The sequence below is a fragment of the Mizuhopecten yessoensis genome, unplaced genomic scaffold (genome assembly GCF_002113885.1).
Source record: "Mizuhopecten yessoensis strain PY_sf001 unplaced genomic scaffold, ASM211388v2 scaffold3079, whole genome shotgun sequence".
Classification (NCBI taxonomy): domain Eukaryota; kingdom Metazoa; phylum Mollusca; class Bivalvia; order Pectinida; family Pectinidae; genus Mizuhopecten; species Mizuhopecten yessoensis.
In genome coordinates this window covers 337,524-361,037 of record NW_018404865.1, presented here as the reverse complement: position 1 = coordinate 361,037, position 23,514 = coordinate 337,524, and the positions used below count along the sequence as shown (strand labels likewise).

The 23,514-nt window shown below is 34.7% G+C and overlaps 1 protein-coding gene across 1 annotated transcript; it reads left to right on the top strand.

Annotated features, from left to right (window-relative positions):
* Positions 1 to 241: 241 nt before the first annotated feature.
* On the top strand, positions 242 to 11,141 carry LOC110446938 (probable cytochrome P450 CYP44). Its single transcript, XM_021492286.1, has 9 exons — positions 242 to 491; positions 3,536 to 3,773; positions 4,262 to 4,452; positions 5,076 to 5,271; positions 5,941 to 6,115; positions 6,564 to 6,730; positions 9,367 to 9,445; positions 9,930 to 10,092; positions 10,325 to 11,141. The coding sequence occupies exons 1-9, from the start codon at positions 281 to 283 to the stop codon at positions 10,474 to 10,476; spliced, it is 1,572 nt and encodes a 523-aa protein (XP_021347961.1). The 5' UTR covers positions 242 to 280; the 3' UTR covers positions 10,477 to 11,141.
* The last annotated feature ends 12,373 nt before the right edge of the window (positions 11,142 to 23,514 follow it).

Below are 23,514 nucleotides of genomic sequence, written 5' to 3'. Positions count from 1 at the left end.
GTTTACAATTTTATAAAATCACTGGTCCATAATACCCATTTACAAGGATGCGTGTACTTATATATATATAGGTGTATGTTATCATAAGGTAAGACTTACAGTTTACCGGTAAACACTGTCGACCTTACACCAGTTCACTGCTCGCAAGCAAATGTGTTTTTCTAAAGTTATTGGAGCGAAGCGAGCCCGAATGAAATGACTACAACATATCCTAGGTGTGATTTGCATAGGTTAACGAACTTACTTACGTATCGGATGTGACATAGGAGGGATTACTGCAATGGCATATGCTATGAGACATTCGAAAAGCAGAAGCCACCTTTTGAATAACATGCTCACCACTCGTCGTTCGATTTGTGCGATGAAAAAGAATACTTATGCAAGAGTTGTTTCTCACTCCATAGACGAGGACTATGTCAAAACAAAGCCTTTTAAAGCGATTCCGGGACCGAAAGGACTACCTTTTATCGGCACGCTAATGCAATATACAGGTATTTTACTGAATACAAACCGCATGTGTGTTTTCTAAAAATCTTACATTTGTTTATTTTATGAAACAGTTTAACGGAATGATCTTTCAAAAATACTGATATCATTAATGAGAAAAAATGTTTTTTTCAACGAAAGCAAAACACAATTATTATTTTATGTTATATGACCTTTTTGTTAATTGCTGTGGCTAATACATGTTTGCATCTTTATTCCCTTGTGCTATTATGGTGATATTGAATGTTCAATCAAAATTATTTCCAAGGTACATAGTGTTCAATTTACCGTGAAAAGCGAGGTCTGAGACTGATTGTCGGTAGCGTTTATAAATGTGTCACACGTATTTGTTTGTTTGCTTGTTTGTGTTGTACGTCCTTATCATAGTTATGGTTATTTAAGAACGTGCCAAAAAACACCAACCTACATCCAGTACCTACGTAGGCCTCGAACCCGAGACCCAATGATGGAGAGCTAGTGGTACAATGTAGCAGTATGTCAGCCGCCTTAACAACTTGGCCACTTGGCTACCGTCGCCCCCTCACTTGCTTATTTCAAAAGTTTAAGCTGATTGTACTTTGTCACACTTGTTTTATAGGATTTTCAATTTGGCAATGTTGATTGTCATACCCATTGCTGAGATGCAATATTTACGCCCTGATGATATTCGATTTGCATTATTTTCTTGGAAAAAATAATGTGATAAGTTCTTGAAACAGTTTTACACTTCTTATTTAAAAGATATAGAAAAATGGAACGCATATGAATGTAATTCACGCTATCGCAGCTGATGGCGTTATTATACCTTTCATAAGAAAATGTATACTAAGGCACTTTAAATTTTCAATTTCATTTGGTAATCTAAATTGTTTTTTTTCTCAAATTCATCTTTCCTGATATGGCACCGGTAATAAAGAACAGAATATAGTAACACCTGTACCGTATAACTCCCTTAAATATGTGATTATTCAATAACAATTAGTGTTAAAAACAAATGATTCTTTTCCAAATTAAGGGTGACGAAGATTTTGTTTATCTATTGAATTCCCACTTTGAAACGATATTTTTAAATAACAGTTCTTGTATATGGAGTCGCCATTTCTTTTGTAAATTATACAACATAACTTGAAAAGGGTTTATTTTTTGAGGAGAGCGAAAATTACACACACGGCAATCAGTTAATATGTCTCTGCTTTACGTTATTTTACGTGGTAACTTAACCAATGATGAATCTAAAAAAAACGAATAAAAAAACAAGAGAATGCCAAAGGGTCGACAAAACAACATTCGAACTCAAAATCGATAAATTATGGCAATTGACGGAGTTCGGGGACAGTAAAATCCACCCAACAATCGAAATCTAGATTATCATAGTTTGTCTCTAAAGAATAATATTTCAACTCCAAAAACCCAGGTGGAGTATAAAATGGTCTGGGGTGGATGTTGCGGTATCTGTGATGTAGCATTCAAGTGAGGTGGCACTATAAAAGATGCCTTGGGAAGCACGATCCCACTACAAACAGAGCACAATACATCTCCAGCACGCACGTAGGCATACACACATAGGGAGATATTAGCCAGGTGGCATAGGACTAGTAGTTAGCGCCTAATAAGGCAGCTCCTGCGAATTCCTCAAAATTGTATATCATAATTGTATTAATTGTATATCTATGTACTGTAAAGCGCTTTAGAGTGGTTTATGCAAGCTAGATAGGGGATTTTATCAAATATTGTATATATTATTATTATTTAACATAACCCATTCATACAACCTCATCATAACAAAACTGTTGTTTGCTATTTGTGATACTGACTCTGATTTATAAGTTTTAATATGTCACCTGAGCACATCGAGAAGTTTGGTAGTGAGAACAAAATCATAAGGCACCTTAATGAGCACATACGACTATTTACCGCTTTCATTGATTTGAAATATAACTTAACATATGTTCTATGTAGAATATATGATGCATCGTGTTTTATATCGGGTGTTAAGATTATGGTATTAATACAGTTACCATAATTTTGATACATAAATTAAGCAGATAAACCTGTTTTTTCTTGATAATTTCAATGCACCTCATATTATTACATGTCATATTCTCAGTTACGCGAATGTTGCTTGGGGGAAATTGAAAAACCCCACAAAAGACACATTTAAAGCAGAGATAGAGTATAGAAATAAGGGGGTAATGTATATATGGTATCAAGTCATATAAAATTGACATCAAGAATATTCCCGACACAACATTTGCAGCAGAAACGTTGTATCTTGATTAAACGGCAGATAGTCTGAGTGATTAGATATTTTGTTTGTGTAAAAATTTCTCTTTATTTAGTATATCATAAACATGTCACACAATACATACTATAAATTGGAGACACATCATATTGTCTTCTCTTCCCTTAATGCTATGTTGCCTTTCTCTTTCTTAGAATATTATTGAGGAAAGATATAAAGACCGTGGTCAATTTTCGTCCATTTGAAAATATTGCAACCCCCCCCCCCCTCCTATTTCGCATCATGCTGTAAAAAATGGATATCTGTCATGTATTGTATTGTGATAGTACATTTTCCATCTTTCTATAATCGATGTTGAATTCGCATAAGCATACGTACAGAGCTGAATAACAATGCAAACTTCTGATATTAAAGTCTTAGAATGCAAACGTAAACAAGCGAAATTAAAATAAAACTTTTATGAATGTGCTGCGAGGCTTTAGCATTTTGATAGTACGAGTAATTGTTAAACTGATCAACAAAGTCACTACTACCTGTCTTAGACACTGGTTACTTGTGTTAGACTCAGAGATTACAGAACGCAAAACAAAGTTTATATTTACAACCGCAAAGATCGTGATGTTTGTCAAAGGTTGAAATTGCAACGGTCAAATTTTATCTAGTTTGCTTTGATATGTTAAGTTCATTTGGTTAATTTAGTTGGTATACGAAACGGCTTTTATATTTACTCTCTTTTATACATATTCATTTTTACACATTATCAATCAGAATAATATCTTAGTATTGTATACATTAATTTTGTTTCAGGTCCATTCCGAAAGTACGACACAATGCACTACCAGGCTGTTCTTGAATCACGCTGGAAACAGTATGGGCCTATTGTAAAGGAGACCATTGGCAATCATACGGCGGTCCGACTGTTCGATCCCGATTTTGTCCAGACTATTTACAAACACGAAGGGGTGTGGCCAAGCATCGTCCCGATCCTAGAGTGTTCCCGGAAATACCGCGAATCAAGGAACATGTCTCCTGGACTTGGGAACGTGTGGGTATATTTATCAAAGTGTTATGAAAGAAAGAATTATATAATAAATGTACATGTACATACATATAGCAAGTTCTTTAGTCCAGGAGAGACAGGCGCAAAAACAATAAATTAAAGTGATTTGAAAGTGGACGCCTTTTTCCATATTCGAAATGTGAAATTTACTCGCACTTTTCGTAGAGCAAATATTAATACAAAAATAAGCATAGCCACTGTTAGTAGAAACAACGACCAGTAGCAGGAGGATCGAAAGGAAGAAAGTTTGGGAGCAAAATCAACAGCAAGTCGCTGCTAGCACAGTATAACGGTTGTTTGTTCAAAATATGCATGGAAAATATCGTGATCAGTCCCTCTTGCATTTATACTATTTTTGCATGAACATGGAATTTAAACCATTATATCAAATGCAAAGCCATTCCGTTTCATCCATTAGCATATCATAATGATTAAGAAGCCATCTTTTTATATTTGTTATCTTTATCAAACAGAAATGGTGAAGAGTGGAATGAAATGAGGAAAGCTGTTCAAACAGTGATGTTGCGACCCCAAGATGTAACTCAATTTCTTCCATTTATGAACGAGGTAGCTGATGACGTCATAGACGAAATAGAAAGCAGGAAAGATTACGAGGGAAATATCCAACATTTCAATAATGTCATGGGAAGATGGAATTTGGAAAGTGAGAATTATTTATATATATATATGTATTTGTACTTAATTGTAAATACAATAACAAATGATATTTCGTATTTTATTTTATTCTTACTTTTATTGTAATGTTTTAATTATCATCATCATCATCATCATCATATATTTATTTTGTTTTATATAACATACACTATAACAATTCGGATATTTGATGCAACATTTGGAAACAACCAGAACACTGCCAGTGCGGGGATGCTGTTTGTCTATGCTAAATTACATTCAAATCAGATTTCTTAAAAGAAAACATGATAACACATTTTCAAGCGATCTGATCGAGTCACGCAGAATTTGTTAGCCAGTTGTTTTTTTCTATCACTCAAATGTTTTAAATAATTCTTATCATTTAAAAAAGATAGAATAGTTCGAGTTACATTTACCAGGAAAATGCATCCTGTATTAACTGGCGATTTAAATTCATACACATTTTTAATTACGTTAATTTGTATTGGTAGCAATACATATCGCTGATAGTATTTGAAAGTAATGATGTCAATGTGTATCATTAAAAAACTGCAAGTGAACAGAATAAACAGCTAAATCACAAACGTTATCTTCATAAAGAATTAATTAATAACATGTCACATTTTTATATAGGTGCCGGAATGATCTGCTTTGAACAGAGGCTTGGCTCACTGAAGGATGGATTGCATTCACATTCGCAGAGAATGCTACAAGCGAACGATGATATATTTCACCTTGCCACACAAATGATGTTTACACTTCCTTGGAATTTCAAAACCTATTCGAGACTTTCAAAGAGACACTACAAGGCAGAAGATTATTTCTACGGGTAATGTGTTGCTTTTTGTTCTGTACCCAAATACATTTTTTGTTGTTGAAGTTTGAATGAATTGAAAAGCCTATCTGTACAGGTAGCAATGATTTTCCAAGATCGATGTTTTCCTTATTCAAATATATTGACGATTTGTTGACTCATTGACGACTCATTAGAAATCTATATGATAAACTTGACTTTTTTTGATTTTACGATCATGAACTTTCTCTTCCTTGACCGTAATATTCCTATTTCTCCCACTACACTGCTTACCTGCCGCAGTTACTTTTTTGTTCGTTGAATTTATCGCAGTAGTATTATGATAGATACTGAATCTACATTTAGGAAGACTATGTTGATCTTATGAAAGTAATTGTGAACTTATTGGGAACTATTCGATTACCTTGTTAGGTATACATAGATATCCTATTGTGATTGAAGTTTTACAGTCCCGGCTTACACTTCGGTATGTGACATTACTGTTCTAAGTTTTTTCTTGTACTTTTTCATTATTCATTACGAAAACTTTTCATTTGTTCATATACTTTGATACTTCGGCATTTCCTATTATTTTGTAGGTTAATAAACGCTTCCCTTTTAGGTGGATGTCCTCACAAAGCATATTACTAGCATATCGAAGAAAAAAGTGAAAGTCTTGTTTTGTTTTTGTTTTGCTTTATAAAGAAATGGTCAGCATCTGCTAGACACAACTGTGTCGAATATAAAAAATCTCACAGATCAGGGGAAGCTGAAAGAAGGGCAATTCATGTTCATTTCTCATCTGTTATCCAAAACAAACCTCGACTTCAAAGATCTGAGTATGACAGTACTGACCCTATTTGCTGACGGGCTGAACGCTGTGAGTCTCTCTGCTTTTTTTGTTTAACCTTTTTTCATGCAATGCATTTATATTTAATACAATGTAACAGATTCTACGAGCATTCATTATGATTTTGTCTTTATCTTTATGTATCTAGGTCTCTATTTTACTTCTTCTGAAACACAACAATTATTTCAATGTAACATAACATGACATGCGAAAGAAATCAAATGAGTCTCATTTGATAGTTTTTTATTATGATAATCCATAAAGATACAGTTACGATTAAATTGAAAATATATGAAAATTGCCAACTGCTTTGGCTTCGTCGTAAACATGACACATGCATTTGTGTCAACACAGGAATCTAGAAACAGATGCTTTCCAATTGTATATCAGTGTTTGACCTCTTTTGTCTATACATCTGTTACCTGGCTTTTATATTATTGTGAATTAGTTGCACACAGTAACAATAGATTCTCCACAGACAGTACCAACGTTCCTGCTAGCTTTGCACTGTTTAGCAAAGAATCCAGAGATCCAGGAAATCGCATTCAACGAGCTCCAACAAAATACTCCAGATGACAACTTAATTACCAGGGAATGTCTGAAAAACTTGCATTATTTGAAAGCGTGCTTCAAGGAGTCCTATAGGTAATACAAACATGAAACGTTATTACATTATACGGGGGATGATTCAAACAGTTATAATTTATGCACGGAAAAGAGAGTGAAAATTACATATAATCGTCACATTTTTTTAAAATTGCAAACTATTTGATTATTAAGTGATATTTTTCTTATACATCATTTTAATTCATGTTATTTGACTAGTTATATTCTATCACAAAATAAAACAATTTATTATCATGTTATGATTGTCTAAACAATTTATTAGCATGTTATGATTGCCTAAACAAATTAAGTTATCAATAAAGGGATCTACGCATATTAGATGTATTTGCGAACAACGTGTTTTAGAAACATTCAATAACAGTCTGTATTATCAACTGAAATGTATGTTAATTTTTGTTTTTTTAAACTTCGATTTTCCATTTCATTTATGTCTGCGAAATACCATGTTGATGATACATGTTAGCTTACTAAGCTGAACAATTATAACCATTCCCAACACACAAAATCCTTCAGGATGATGTCTGATGTATATGGCACAATGGCATGAATTATGTTGCAATGTTTTGCTACTTATTTCATAAATTGTGTCTTACAATTTGAAGCCTTGCTCTAATTGAACCAAAATTGTTCATATCATTTGCAAATTATATTACGTTTTCCGTATCAATGTTAATTAAATTATTTTTGTCCAGCACTAAATTAGACATTTTGCCGTTTACCTTATCGGTATCATTATTGCTTTCAAGAAATGTAAATTATACATTATGTTCTTCAGTCGTTGATACCTTCTCAGTGTAATATATCTGGTCACTTTAGCTATCTTACAGTTTGTTTCTAGTGCCTAATTGAGGGCATTCATCTCGTGACAGGACATATTTTTATTTCGCTTCAAATAAAAATATACAATATTTTCATATACCATTATCTTAATCCATTGAGACGTGAAGGTAACGCTATTGCTGGATACTGTCCATTTGCATATTCATGTAAAGTTCAAGAGATGCTTACAGATAGCTACAAGCTTAAATGTTTCACGTCATTCACTGCTTATATCAAATAATATGTAACCAATAATGCTATCATTTACGAAAGCCTATTGAGCTATTTTTTGGTAGTTTTTCGCGTAATAACGCGAAAATAACCCTACAGTAACGCAAAACTTTCGCAAAATAACGCGAGACTAACGCGTAATAACGCGAAACTTTTGCAAAATAACGCGAAACTACTAGTTGCTAAAGAAACTACCCCCAAGTCAGAATTTTCATGTGATGAAACTGTTAGAGACCTTTGCCTTTTACTGATTGAAGAAAATGGATGTTTTTTTCCTGATGACGCCGAGGACGCGAACAAGTTATATATACGTCTAGGGGAAATAATTTTATCACTTCTGTGATACACGAAGTACACACAAGTATGTTTAATTTCTACTAGATGGAACTTTCGATCTACATTTGAAAAAAAATGTGACAAGAACTATTTCAATGTACTTTTTTTTTAAAATCCTCCTGTGTTTATTGGTCTTGATCTTGTTTTATATAAGTGTTGCAATGATGTAACCAATAAACATTTAGGAATAATAAAATCAACATCAATATTTGTTCTCCATAAATCTGTGTTTTTATCAACAAGAGGTCCACGGGCCTAGATGCTCACCATGGCTATATTTTGTCATGATGACAAAACCATTACATCTGTGGTCCTTGACATTATATTAATTTAGCACTGAATTTATACTATGCTAAACTTTATCCCATTGGCGTAATCCATTGTATAACCCCACGGACTTCATTGAAACAATTAACTATCTATCTTCCTAAGACACCATCATACAAAAAAAAATGCGAACCCCTGGCCATTTAATGTCAATACTAACATTATACTGTGTTGAACTTTGACTATTTGGCGTGACTCCATTTACGACCCAAGAAAACTTCACTTTCACAACATTGAATCTACATCCATAGACCAGTCGTGTATGGAAAATACTAAATTCCTGTTACATATGGTTCTTTAGAAAACAATATTTCATATAACAATACTTTTATCCTGCATTGACATTCACAACTCTGGTGTGGCACCATTCATAACTCTAGGGACTTCGTATGCACAACTTGTCATCTTAACCCCCGTTGTACACCACGTAGGTTACATTTCACATCATTTACTGATATGAATCTTGTCCAAAAAGACATTAAATTGTTACCACAAATTGTATGATTTGTTGACGTTTGTCCCCTAGGCGTGTCAGAATTAAGACCCAAGATAATCCATTTGAACAGATCGTAATTTACAACAGTAGGGCATCATATATGCAAAATAGTAACGTGAAGTATTGTTTAACAGCACATCAACACACAAAGGTAATTTAGTGCTGCCCATGGCTATTGTAGAGGCCCAATCTATGGCTCAGGGTACTGTGTGTTAATCAAGAAATAGCATTTGTATATGTGGTCTTCTTCATTAATGGTTCAACTGGACTATGCAAACGTAGAACCGCTTATTATGACAAGTTTGGCATTATTACGCATTAGTTTCGCGTTTTTTCGCGAAAAAAAAAACTCCTACGAAAATTAGCTCAATAGGCTTTCGTAGTCATTGCTATAAAGCCTTATTAGATATGTTCCTTAAATAACGTGTTATGTTATCGAAAACAGGTTTTATCCATTGAATCTTGACACAAAGAGGGTATTAGACCATGATATTGCTGTGGGAGGATACCAGATACCAGCTGGGGTGAGGTTATTTCTACCAGAAAGGTGTTTTTTTTACATTTGTTACCTATTCATTTGCGCAATAAACAACAGTTATACGAAACGTGTGTGGAAATTATTTGATCACACCCTTGCAAGTGATATAAATACACGCATACATGTATGACATTTTCTCCTAAACATTATTTATATATCTGACTTGCATACAGTGATGATATATCACGTTTTAAGAGATTACCGAATTGATGATCTCGTGCACTCACAAAATCTGCTATTGGAAACTACAAAAACTTAAACTAGCGCAGTCATAATTTCGAAACAATATTTAAAGCTAGAATAAAGCTTAAATGTGTTCTAATTATCATTAAATAGGCAGTATTATACAGAGACTTTTGATCAACGTAGTCATAATTGAGCACAATATTTAAAAGAGCCAAAATATACCTGTAATACTGCTAAAATGTGTATGTTAGCATGCCTTTATATATTTTCCCTCTTTTTGACAGACTGTGATAGAGTTGTGTTCTTTTGTACAACAAATGTCCCCCGAGTATTTTGACAACCCGACGGAGTTCAAGCCAGAGCGATGGATACGAGGAAGTGACCACTTCAAAATGCACCATCCATTTATTGTTATTCCGTTCAGTCATGGCCCGAGGATGTGCATAGGTAAGAGTTACAATTACTACAAGATTGAAATACAAAAAAAAGTATTTTTCCAATATATATTTAGGCTTATATTGATACTAGATGTTCCAGTAGTATACATTGCGTGCCGGCAAAACCCATGAGCAATTTGAATACGTAAGATCATATTGGCTGCTAATCAGCGCTGAACAATTTTGTACTCATTTTATTCGATTAAGACTGTTTTGTGTATCAATAAATTTATTTTTCGCAGGTCGGCGCATAGTTGAACAGGACATGTACGTAATGATGGCGAAACTGCTTAAAATGTACAAAGTCACCACTCCAACTGACGAATTGGGCCTGAAATATCAGATCATTCAAGCACTGGATAAACCCGTAACGTTTACATTTCAGAAACGTTAATAGAAGAGTATATGTCCATCTGTATTTTGAATGAACAGCATATTATGCATACGTGTCAGTTGCATAATGTATACAGAAGAACGTGTTCCGGGCAAAATAGTATAAGCTTCGTTATATAATGTAAACAGAACACAGAACTTTTGGGATATTAACTCATTAGCCCCCGACATTTCATAATGAGGTATTCCAACCTTTGAATTGGAAGAGTTCAACTGTGTCTACAGGAGTGAATCAGTTAATTTGGACGGAACCAAAGAGTAACCTGATTATACGCTTTTGGTCAGAAAGAAAATTCCATGTCTTCGATCGGGGAATCGAACTTGGTCGTCTTGATGAAAGGCGAATGCGCTATCCACTTTGGCATTCGAGCAGCAAACGTCTCTACAACTGTTCATACCCGAATCGAAACAATTCTGTAGGTAACTTTTCACTGAGTGACTCAGCAGTATGCAAATAAAATACAATGTTAATTTCATTATGTATAGTAAAATGGAATATAGTGTTTAACTCTAGATATGTGAGTGACTACTGCATACCGTGAAACGTTCGCCAAATGTTTGCCCTTCAGAGGCAAAATCTGAATACGCTTAGTGCAAATATTGCCCTATTCCGTATTTTCGTATTGCAGAGTTATCTGCTCTTGTGAGAAGGTATTGATTGTTACGTCATTATTTTGTTTGAGAAAATAACGTAGTTTTCTCAAATATTTATGATGTTACTCTCACTAACAAATGACGTAACAATCAATCCATGCTCACAAGAGCAGAGCACTCTGCAATACGAAAAGACGGAATACATCATATTGATTTATATCAAATGTATTTAACTATTGTTATTTAATACATTCTTTACTATCTTTCCAGAAACATACTATCAGTATGATTTATAAGGTCCATAAATATGTACTTTGAATTTTATAGCATGCTAATGATCAATATATAACATTGGGTCAAAATTTTAACAAAGTCCTCAATAAAATACAGACTCAATTCACAATATCTTTTTTTTTTCTTTAATACAAATATGTTGACTCTGCTCTGCTTTTTAAATGCACAAAATATATCTAGACGTGTTGAAAAAAGTTTCTTTTAGCATGTTATTTCATCAGTTTTACCTATTTAATTAAAAACAACGAAAATTTACCATCAAGCATTCCATTAAGTGCCATTTCTCTGTACAATGTCTTTTACCATTAACATTATTATTTCTAATATTTGTTCTACCCTTTAATTGTATCTATACCTAATGAAAGCGTTAATTGCACTTATTTTTTTTTGTAAACAAATGATACATGGTAATAAATGATAAATGCATACTTGCCAACCTTTTGCATTTTATGGGGGAGAAGCCGGGAGCTCAAAATAAAATATTACAAAATATGAATAATGTGTATATGCCCCCTAGGTAAAAAAAACACTTTAGAATGTCAATCGTCTTTTTAGTTGTTCTTTCTGGTGAAATCATTGGGTATCAGAATAATTAAGCAAGTTTACTGGCTGAAAATGGTCAATTCTAGCGCGGACTAAGATAGCAATCTAAATGGTCTGACCTATGTGTCGAAAGGTGTTAGGGGACGTAACTCACGAGATCTGGAAAAATAAGCTACATGTAGATATGATTCGTCATTTCACCAAGGCATTAGACCATGACTTTGAATAATTTTAATATGCTTCACTATTCGGTTCTTAAATATGACAAGAGGCCCATGGGCCTTAACGGTCATCTGAGTCCTACAGTATTAATTTTTGTTGTTGAAATATGAAGTGAAGATAATGATGTCAATCATCCCTACCAAAATTTGAGTAAAAAATACCCAGATAGCAGACATACGTTGACCCAACGTTGGCTGTTGGTCGTTTGGTTGGCCTTAAGTCGGCGTTGGCTAAGTGCTGTTGGCCCAACACTGGTTGAACATTGTAAAACCAACTGTTGATTTTCATGTGTTGGGCCAACGTTGGCTGCACGTAGTAAATCTAACAATTAATTCCAATGTGTTGGGCCAACGTTCGCTGGATAAAGTGAATCTAACAATCAATTTCCATGTGTCATTGACCCAACGCTGGCCCGCTGCCATTGTCTATATATGATTTATAAGGTCCATAAATATGTACTTTGAATTTTATAGCATGCTAATGATCAATATATAACATTGGGTCAAAATTTTAACAAAGTCCTCAATAAAATACAGACTCAATTCACAATATCTTTTTTTTTTCTTTAATACAAATATGTTGACTCTGCTCAAATGTTACATTGTTAAGCATCTTGAAATGTGATAATTTAACGTTCGTATTGAGATACAATGTACACGTATTAAACTAAAGATAGCTTATCAGTAAAAACAATAGTAGTCATTTATATGTATGGTACAGAAATGTTCTGTTGTTTCTGCCCTTGTACGAGGTATATTTTATATAACTTTTCGGTTTCACCACGAGTTCAATAAATCTCACGTCTTCATTTGTCATCAGGATAATAAGGGCTCGGTACAACTTCCAACATGTATTGGATAACTTTCGTGATGGGTGCTGTTATTAAAAAAACATTGATATATTTTACAAAATAATAGTAAAAAATAAAAATATACAGCATTTGATATAACGCCCTTTCTAACTAGCATACGCCGCTCTAAAGCACTTTACAATACACAGATATACAATTAATACAATAAGCATTTACATTAATCAATACAAATTTTGAGGAATTCGCAGGAATTGCCTTAAGAGGCGCTAACTACTAGTCCTATGCCACCTGGCTAATATATCCCTATGCGTGTATGCCTGCGTGTGTGCTTGCGATGTAATGTAACAGAACTGATAATGCCGTTCATAACTTATCTTTGAATTTATATTTAATTTAATTTTGTAAGACATGAATGTTTGGTACCCCTTTAGAATAACTGTGTTAATTATTATTTTACTGTCAATCCGACAAATAATCCAGCAAACATCGCGAAAATATTAGATAATAATAATAATAAACTTTATTTATTGAGGATAAAAAAACCTGTTTAGCAAAGGTAATCTTGTAAGAATTAAGCGTGGTATATATAGTTCTACTGGCTTTATATGTATCTGGTCACAACATGACTGCACTCCCCCGTCCCCCTCCCCACCCTGGTGCGATGTCTGAAATGCTCATATACTATACTGATATGGGTCACAACACACATCTAACATACACAGGTGTAACGAACCCCTGTGGTTCAATCTAGGTGCGATTTTTTTTATATATTTCGTCGTCCGGGGCAGAGGAGGCCGGGTATTACTATAAGTACTAGGTTCAATCACACCTGGGTTCGTTACAAATGTCTGAAATACACATGTACATTGTATNTACAACTGGCTGTTTGGAGGATGTTAAACCCCATACAACTGGCTGTAGGGTGGAAGTTAAACCTCATACAACTGACTTTTGGGAGGATTCTAAACCCCTTACAACTGGCTGTTGGGAGGATGTTAAACCCCCAATTGAAGTATATCGCTTATTTACAATACAACTTAATCATGAATAAAAGTATAATACAACACTGAGTAAATTCCTAGTATTATTTTTTCCCCCGATTGCTCTAATCTAGATAATCATACTGTAATTTATTTTAGCTACAAACAACTTTATTATAGGTTTTTATATCACATTATTATATTTAGGAGTTGAATACCTATTCATCAAGTTCATTTGGGTATTTCTTGCATAACAATTCATTAAAATTAAACTATGTTTACAATTGTGTAATGTTAACAGTGTTTTTGTTTTAATTTGTATTTAAATTTTGCAAACAACGGATTATTGCATTCTTACTTGTTTCTAAAAAAAAATGCATGTTTATCAATACTTAGCGCATTAAAGCAAGGATTTGAAACATATAGTTCAATCGCGTATCCGCGTATCGGTAACAATCAAAAACTGATTGTGGCGAATTCTTAAGACTTTCTTGAGAACATTGAATCTACATTTAATTGTAAAATTTATTTCTAAGTCGGACGCAAACTTCAGCGTTAAACCTTTGGCAATCACCTTATATGGAATAAAAAATATTCACAAAGGAAAATTTAATAAGCGCAATGATAAGATGTTGATAAAGCGCGAAAAGCTTTGCATTAAAATACCCCTAAAAAGTTAATGTTTACAGTAACTTGTTTTATATGTTTGCTATCTCCATCATGTACGTGCATATTTTCAATGATTATTATAATATACTGTTTACCGTTTAATGTATACATCACTCTATTAGCAAACGACAAACGCAGAATATGGATAGTTATGTGTATAAAAAGGTTTTTCCATATTAACATGAATAGAGAGAAAGATTAAAAATAAATCCCTTAGGATTAGCAAAAGATAATTATAACGAAGATAGAAGAAAAAGGCTATCGATAATCGGTCATTAAACGTCACAACACCCTTAAGATATTCATTTGATATATATTTGTATACGAATATCATTATTGGCTCTTTGGGTAAGCTGTGGCCTCAGCTGCGCTGGTATCGAATGTCGGCTTTTGTGTCACAGATTCCTCGACATCCACGCACAGATTAAGTACATCTGTACTAAGTTTGCTCTATTATAATCGTAAGTTCGTTAGTGTGAATATTTGCTGGCTGTTTTATTCCGGATGTTTTTTTTATGTTGAGCTATAAAATTGCAATATGAGCTATATCAGGGAATTTTACAATAGGAGCACATGAACATATCCAGCTCTACGGGTACAATTGGTATACGTGTCATGGTTTCGTTTTTACAAAAATGGCAATGTTCTCATAAAAGCCTCTTCTAACCCTGATCCCAGTTGTTCAAATGCTGATTAGCTTATTTACTATTTAACGACAGTTTTTCAACTTTTAATAATTTTGTCAATATAGAAAGCATGTTTATCATGAGTGAGGAAACCAACAGTTGTTGTGGGAGAAATGTAATTACCTGTAGGGTAGAGGAGGGCGGGTATTAATATAAGTACTAGGTTCGATCACACCTGGGTTCGTTGCAAATGTCTGAAATACACATGTATATGCTATACTGATAAGGATCACAGCACACATCATGCTGTGACCTATATATCAGCATAGCATATGGTATATTTCAGACATTTGTAACGAATTGATCCCCTAANCATGCTGTGACCTATATATCAGCATAGCATATGGTATATTTCAGACATTTGTAACGCATTGATCCCCTAGCTGTGGTTCAAGGTAGGAAGTCGAGGGGGATTCGAGATTGATTCATAAATGATAAGGAGGTAGGCCAATTCCTGGAAGGTTGTAATGTGGTAAAGAATCACATTGCCGTGCTTTTTAAATGCACAAAATATATTTAGACGTGTTGAAAAAAGTTTCTTTTAACATGTTATTTCATCAGTTTTACCTATTTAATTAAAAACAACGAAAATTTACCATCAAGCATTCCATTAAGTGTCATTTCTCTGTACAATGTCTTTTACCATTAACATTATTATTTCTAATATTTGTTCTACCCTTTAATTGTATCTATACCCAATGAAGGCGTTAATTGCACTTATTTTTTTTGTAAACAAATGATACATGGTAATAAATGATAAATGCATACTTGCCAACCTTTTGCATTTTATGGGGGAGAAGCCGGGAGCTCAAAATAAAATATTACAAAATATGAATAATGTGTATATGCCCCCTAGGTAAAAAAAAACACTTTAGAATGTCAATCGTCTTTTTAGTTGTTCTTTCTGGTGAAATCATTGGGTATCAGAATAATTAAGCAAGTATACTGGCTGAAAATGGTCAATTCTAGCGCGGACTAAGATAGCAATCTAAATGGTCTGACCTATGTGTCGAAAGGTGTTAGGGGACGTAACTCACGAGATCTGGAAAAATAAGCTACATGTAGATATGATTCGTCATTTCACCAAGGCATTAGACCATGACTTTGAATAATTTTAATATGCTTCACTTTTCGAAACGTGTGAAATATTCGGTTCTTAAATATGACAAGAGGCCCATGAGCCTTAACGGTCACCTGAGTCCTACAGTATTAATTTTTGTTGTTGAAATATGAAGTGAAGATAATGATGTCAATCATCCCTACCAAAATTTGAGTAAAAAAACCCAGATAGCAGACATACGTTGACCCAACGTTGGCCGGTGGTCGTTTGGTTGGCCTTAAGTCGGCGTTGGCTTAATGCTGTTGGCCCAACGCTGGTTGAACATTGTAAAACCAACTGTTGATTTTCATGTTTTGGGCCAAAGTTGGCTGCACGTAATAAATCTAACAATTAATTCCAATGTGTTGGGCCAACGTTCGCTGGATAAAGTGAATCTAACAATCAATTTCCATGTGTCATTGACCCAACGCTGGCCCGCTGCCATTGTCTATATGAAATAATAATTGCATAAAATAATAATTACACTCGGCCAGCCAGCACTAATCAACTGATATTAATTACGCAATATTTGCTAATAACTTAATTGAAAGTATTTCTTTCCTTTATTTTCAATAAACAACAAATTAGAGACGTAGAGGTCGAACCAGTTATGAACATGCTATTTATGATCAGTATAATATGTATTTCTTATTTTCAAAATTATATCTACAATATCACTCAATGTGTTGGTATATTTTACCAACATTATCTGATAACTCCAGGGCTCGTTCATGCATACCACCAAACCAGAACCCCAGTGTGGATCATTTGACATCAACACCTCAGGACATGTCGAAGTACACATGTAGGCACAGCTTATAGATTACATCTCAGTTTACAGTCGTTTCGTCTATAGCAAATGATGCTAATTAAGAAACCTATTTTTACAGGACCGTATTTGGTTCGATAATAACGAAGTTTTTAGGCTACACGGAGTACAACTAGGATACTAGATTAAAACTATTAAGAAATTGTGTAAATATCAATATGCATGTTTTTCTTTAACAAAAATATGAAAATAATATGAAGATTTAGAATGAGATATTACTGCTTTCAGAATAAGCCAAGATAAAATGTATTTAAAGTCGGCTAGTCGAGGAATAACAATAAAACATAAACTCTAATGAGATTAAGACCGACATAACAATAGGGGAGATCGCGGCAAATTCGGCCCATTTTTATTAAAGTCCGTTCTGGGAAGTATGGCAGCACGACCGTTTTTTAACATTATTTAATTTTCCCTGTCGGATGATCGGATGGCCGATATTAAAGCATGCAACATCAGATTTTACCGTCAATTTTACGATTTTTTTTTTGTTACGTGGGCCGAACTTGCCACCGTATCATTGGCCGAAACTGTTCGGGCACAAATTGATATTTTAATAAATTCTTATCGTACAACAATATGGTAGCGAGTGCTTGGCTTGGCTTTTATGGACCTGAATATCATTTGAAGCTGTCAGTGTGTTACACGTTTTACCGTAAAAAAATAGCAATTCCGTTTACAGAAAGTTCGCTTAACTGGAAGCTCCTGAAATGGCTCCTGAGACGTTCTAGAAAACAAAATTTTCATGGGGAGACCCCCAGACCCCCCTTAACGGAAGGGGAAGACACCCTACCCCTGCTCGCGCTACGCGCTTCAAGCCTCGCGCATCGCGCTTCGGGAAAGCTTCCTTCGGCAACCCCATGTCGGGCTTACACATACGCGCCTGATTGGTATTTATATTTTGGCTAATGGGAGATTCTATAGCCTACAAAGGCAAAAAGAAGTACCAATGGACTGTATTCAAGAAACAATTTTCCATTTCAAGCAAAAATTCCGTGTTCAAGCATAAATAATAATAATAATAATGATAATAATATACAACATTTATATAGCGCCCTATATAATTTGTAAAATTACTCTAAAGCGCTTTACAGTATATGGATAATACTATTAGTTGTAATTGTGAAACAAAAACAAAGGCTTACTATCACTTTTATACATTAAGCAAGCAGATAATCATCGCAATGTGCACATAAATGAATAAATAAAGGTTGGTATTTACATGATGTCTTTGCAATGAGCCTAAAATGCAGACGTGAACAGGTGAGTGTTGATGTCGTTTTTTAATCTGGCCAGGGTATTTGACCAGAGTATTGTAGCATACAATAATAAAACATTTCAATCTAGTAAAAACTTACAAAAAAATAAATAAAAGGGCTAGTACCATGTAAGTTGTCAAATAACTTCGTAAATTTCTACAATAATATTTTTTTAACTAAATTACAATTTATTGAGAGTTCACGTTTTGCTTTTAAACAGACCGGATTGTCAAGTCAGCAATGACTACAGAAATGGATACTTCTCCAATTGTATGATAAAGGTATACAACTGGTCAGTCGATCATATTAAAATATCAGTGGAAATAACGCCACGTGACTCTTTTGATAAAGGCTGTGTGTCCAGCCTCGGGACATTTCTATATATTGACCATGTATACCTGTTCATAAGTTCATAAGTTTATTGGCCTTTAGCCTAACGGCTAATCAGCATAAACATTACAACACATTTTACAAAATTGAGTGAGTGATACACAGCAATATCATGGGCGGATTGGTCGAGTGGTCAATACTCCGGCCTTCGACGCAGGCCGTGGTTCGATCTCCGAAGTCGTCGTACTCATGGAATATTCAGAGAAAGTATCAATCTAATTAAAATTATATCTTCACATCGCTCCTGTTTACTGATATGTCGCGTTGAAGATCTAACAACATCCCATAGAGGGTCACGTCAGAGGTCAACATGAATGCATTATCGTTTTTATAACAAGCCAATCAAAACGCGACATAACTCTTTCTTTCAACCAATCAGAAAGCAGGACCTGTAGCATTTAATGCAGACACCTCGTAGCCCAAAATCCACCTTTTCGTCTGGTCCAGTGATAGTCTGAATATTGCGAAGCCTGTCATTGGTTAATTTTAGTTTCAGGTTGTTAAACTTTTTAACCAGAAGAGGAAGTCTCTCTTATTTCAAAGCAAAATCCACAAATTGTACAAACGTTGTCTTGTAGATAGACACGGCGTGGTGTCATGGGCGCCGCCATTTTCGATGCTCATTTGACACCTCTCGGTCTTTTATCATAGCAAGTGTGTTCCGAAATCATTACATCATCACTTACAGAAATGCGTAAGCTCTCATCTGATTGGTTAATGCAAAGGTCGCCTGAACATGACCCTCTACGGGATGTTGTTAGATCTTCAACGCGACATATCAGTAAACGGGAGCGATGTGAAGATATGATTTTAATTAGATTGAGAAAGTATTTTTCTCCTGCCCACACAACTCCAACAACCCAGGTGGAGTATACAATGGTCTGGGCTGGATATTGCGGTATCTGTGTTGTTGCATTCAAGTGAAATGGCACTATAAATGATACCGTTGGAAGCACGGTCCCACTACAAACTGAACACAATACATCTCCAGCACACACGCAGGCATATACACATAAGGAGATTCTAGCCAGGTGGCGTAGGACTAGTAGTTATCGCCTGATAAGACAGCTCCTGCGCATTCCTCAAATTGTATTGATTACTGTATATGCTAATTGTATTCATTGTAAAAAAATGTATATGTATGTTCTGTAAAGTGGCTTAGGTTAGCTAGATAGGGCGCTATATCAAATGCTGTATATTATTATTATTATGATTAATACAGACATATTATGGAGGATGGACGATATGCATAACATTATTCATTTGATCTCAGTTGTGAAGCAGCAATTAAAAATTTGGAGAGATTATTCAATTTCTTCTCATTTCTAACAGAAAGTAAGTTAATTAATTTAGACATAAACGGTATAATTCTATAATATCTATCACTTTATTGTGTTCTTACTTCGTTGTAAAATGGACAAACAACAATAAAATGAAATTCGTCCACTATATCGCCTAAATTACACTTTAAACATAATCTTTCATTTCGAGGTATTCTCTCATATCTGTCCCTTTCTATACGAAGGTCGTGTGAAGATAATCAAAATTTCGCAATGGTTTAAACACAAGATTCAGGAAAAGATTTACAAAGATATTACTAAAGACAATTAACCAAGGGCAGATATTTGTATAAAAAACATTTCGTAGAATTATCAAAAAAAAAAGTTCATATTTTGTATAAAAACATCACGTGGACGTAGTTTAACGTCCAATATGAATTGATTCTTACATACAACTTTCTCAACATACCAAACATATCTAAAACCTAGAGACATTAACATTAATTTTAAGTTTAATAAGCCAGTTGCCTTTGCATTTACTTCAGACAACATATACAAGGCTCTATAAATACAGTTCTCTGTTTCAAGTAATTTCAACCAATATTTAATTATTCTCATTTTCCGTATTATACCAAGTGGTAATCTACCAAGTTCAGAGTACAACATATTGTTTGGAGTACACCTTCTAACATTAAGTCAGAGCTTACAAAAATCTATGTGCACTTTCTCTACGTCAGGGGCAGCATAGTTTAATAAGAGCGTAGCACTCGGGCGCCTTCGACGAAGCTCTTTAATGGTAACACATGCGTGGGTATAGGGAGTTGCTTCCCCCTTTCTACACGTTGCCTTTATTGTTTTTGCGTCCGGAAGCAGACGTCTAGTGGGGAAACAGGAAGTGTATCCTTGAAGCAATGACAATTGTGCCTCAACCCATACATGAATATCTTCATATAGTGAAAACAATCTTCATGTTTTATTACTTGTTTATTTAGATAGAAAATAATAAACATTCTGAGGGAAAAAAGTTTATCACATAAAATGTGATACTAACAGGCAGGAAACTTCGTTCAGAGATTATCATACTATGACGTCACAAGCACGTCACGATCCATCGTGATGTCCGTTGCATTTATCTCTTTGTCGGTGCTTCAAGACTTTTTTTTTTATTTCAGTTTATTCCACAGGCACAAAAAGTAAAAATGCGGATATTTTCTGAAGATCTTTTATTTCTGCCGAGAGATATCTTCAAAAAAGAGATCATTTAATTTCTTTAGCTTTTGATTTCCATTTGTTGAGAATATGAACGAAATAATTGACATTTTTGAAAGTCTGGATATAGTCTTTACATTATTTATGCATCACCACTCATAAAAGAAGCAATGGAAAATGCATTTATGACGAAATTAACAATAATTTTCCAGACAACCAACCCAAGTGCAACACCCTATTTCAGCAACGTATTACTTTTTTTCACAACGCGTGCCGATTCATAACTAGTTACAGACAGAAACTGTAATTTTATTATGCATAATTACCTGTTAAACCTCGGTGACAGTTACAAAATTTGAAATTCAACCCGGTGTTTCAGGATGGAACAGTAATTGAGACTAACCATATCAAGACAATTTCAGTTACATCAAAGTATTACAATGTTTTCTTTTTTTTTCTTTTTTTTTTTAACTAACATATCTATACATTTATTTAGACTAATGGTCAAATATGTAATATGCATTTTTTTTATAATGATAACCAAACAGTTGTCCTCCCAGCTTATCTCAATTATTCTTTTTGTGCCCTGACGGAAGCACGCAGAGAGTTTAATTCTTAATATGGGAGGAAGCCGGAGTATCCGGAGAAAACCCGCGTTGTCGGGCAGGTAACCGGGATTGAATCCGGCCATCTTGGTGAAGACGAGGGCGCTATCCACTGCGCCACGTGCACCCGACCCATCATATACGTTACGCACAAGAACAAATATCTACTTTAGCTTTGAAAATGGTGTCATTGATGCGAAAATTATATTGTGAATATAGTTTTACCAATCATCAACGATACAAAATATCTACATACCGGGTGACCGGGGCAAGTTCGGTCACCCCTGATATCTTTGTGTTTGAGCTAATATTTACAACTTAAAGATCTTAGCAGTTTAGTTGGCTGGGCATTCACATGACAAAATGTCGAGGAAAACTCTAATGTAAAAATACTAAACAGGAGAAAATGACTTTTGAGAGGGTAGGAAGAAAATCAAGATCTCGCTTCCAGTTAAGCGAACTTTCTGTAAACGGAATTGCTATTTTTTACTGTCAAACGTGTAACACACTGACAGCTTCAAATGATATTCAGGTCCATAAAAACAAAGCCAAGCACTCGCTACCATATTGTTGTACGATAAGAATTTATTAAAATATCAATTTGGGCCCAAAAAGTTTCGGGCAATGATACGGTGGCAAGTTCGGCCACGTAACAAAAAAAAATTCGTAAAATTGGCGGTAAAATCTGACGTTGCATGTTTTAATAACGTTATAATTAAGCTGATCCCAATTGGGCCGAAATTACCCACATGCTTGTCCGAACTTATTCCATTGCGGGGCTCGTTCGGCCATCCGATCATCCGACAGGGAAAATTAAATAATGTTATTATCGAATCAAATACGGTCCTGTAAAAATAGGTTTCTTAATTAGCATCATTTGCTATAGACATTGTCCTCGTATCACCTAAGCTGTCACTGTGAAACAAATAAAATAATACTAGACTTTCAAATCGACTTTAGGTAACATAAATATAGATATAGTCCACATACCGCCATAGCAGTCACGATGACACAAATACGTTAACAAACGTCAACCTTGTTTTCCGCACGCTGGGTCATTATCCCGAAGTGTTAGTATTACGTTATCATCTGTGTCAATAACCTTTCGTTCTTAAGAAGCCACAAAATGACACATTGATCTGTGCATGGACTCGTAGTACTCAACATGATTTTGTAAACCACCAACTGTGTAACACAAAGACTTATACTAACTTCACTTTTAACTATCTTAGTCTTATCAGGATACACGGTAGTCCAGTGGTAGGACGCCGGGCTCGTGACCGAAGGGTTGCGGGTGCGCGCCACGGCACGGCAATGTGCTGTATCCTTGAGCAAGATACTTTACTCCGCTTGTTCCAGTCTACTCGGGTACGTGGTTGGGCAGTGCTAGAATTGTTGAATGTTGCAAAGGCCTTATAACCACGGATACTAATTTGTGAACCGCTTTCAGACGACCTACAAACTAGGTTGTGATAAAGCGGTATATAAGAACCTCCAATTATTATTATTAATTATCAGAAGTCCTTTCCATTAAATCCATAAATACTGAGTTTTACGCACATCCCATTATGG

Bases quoted from the DNA above. Each gene is read 5' to 3' on its own strand.
- LOC110446938 (XM_021492286.1), top strand. From the start codon at position 281: ATGGCATATGCTATGAGACATTCGAAAAGCAGAAGCCACCTTTTGAAT. The intron at 3,774-4,261 runs GTGGGTATATTT...TTTATCAAACAG, and splicing joins TCTCCTGGACTTGGGAACGT to AAATGGTGAAGAGTGGAATG. The intron at 9,446-9,929 runs GTGAGGTTATTT...TCTTTTTGACAG, and splicing joins GATACCAGATACCAGCTGGG to ACTGTGATAGAGTTGTGTTC.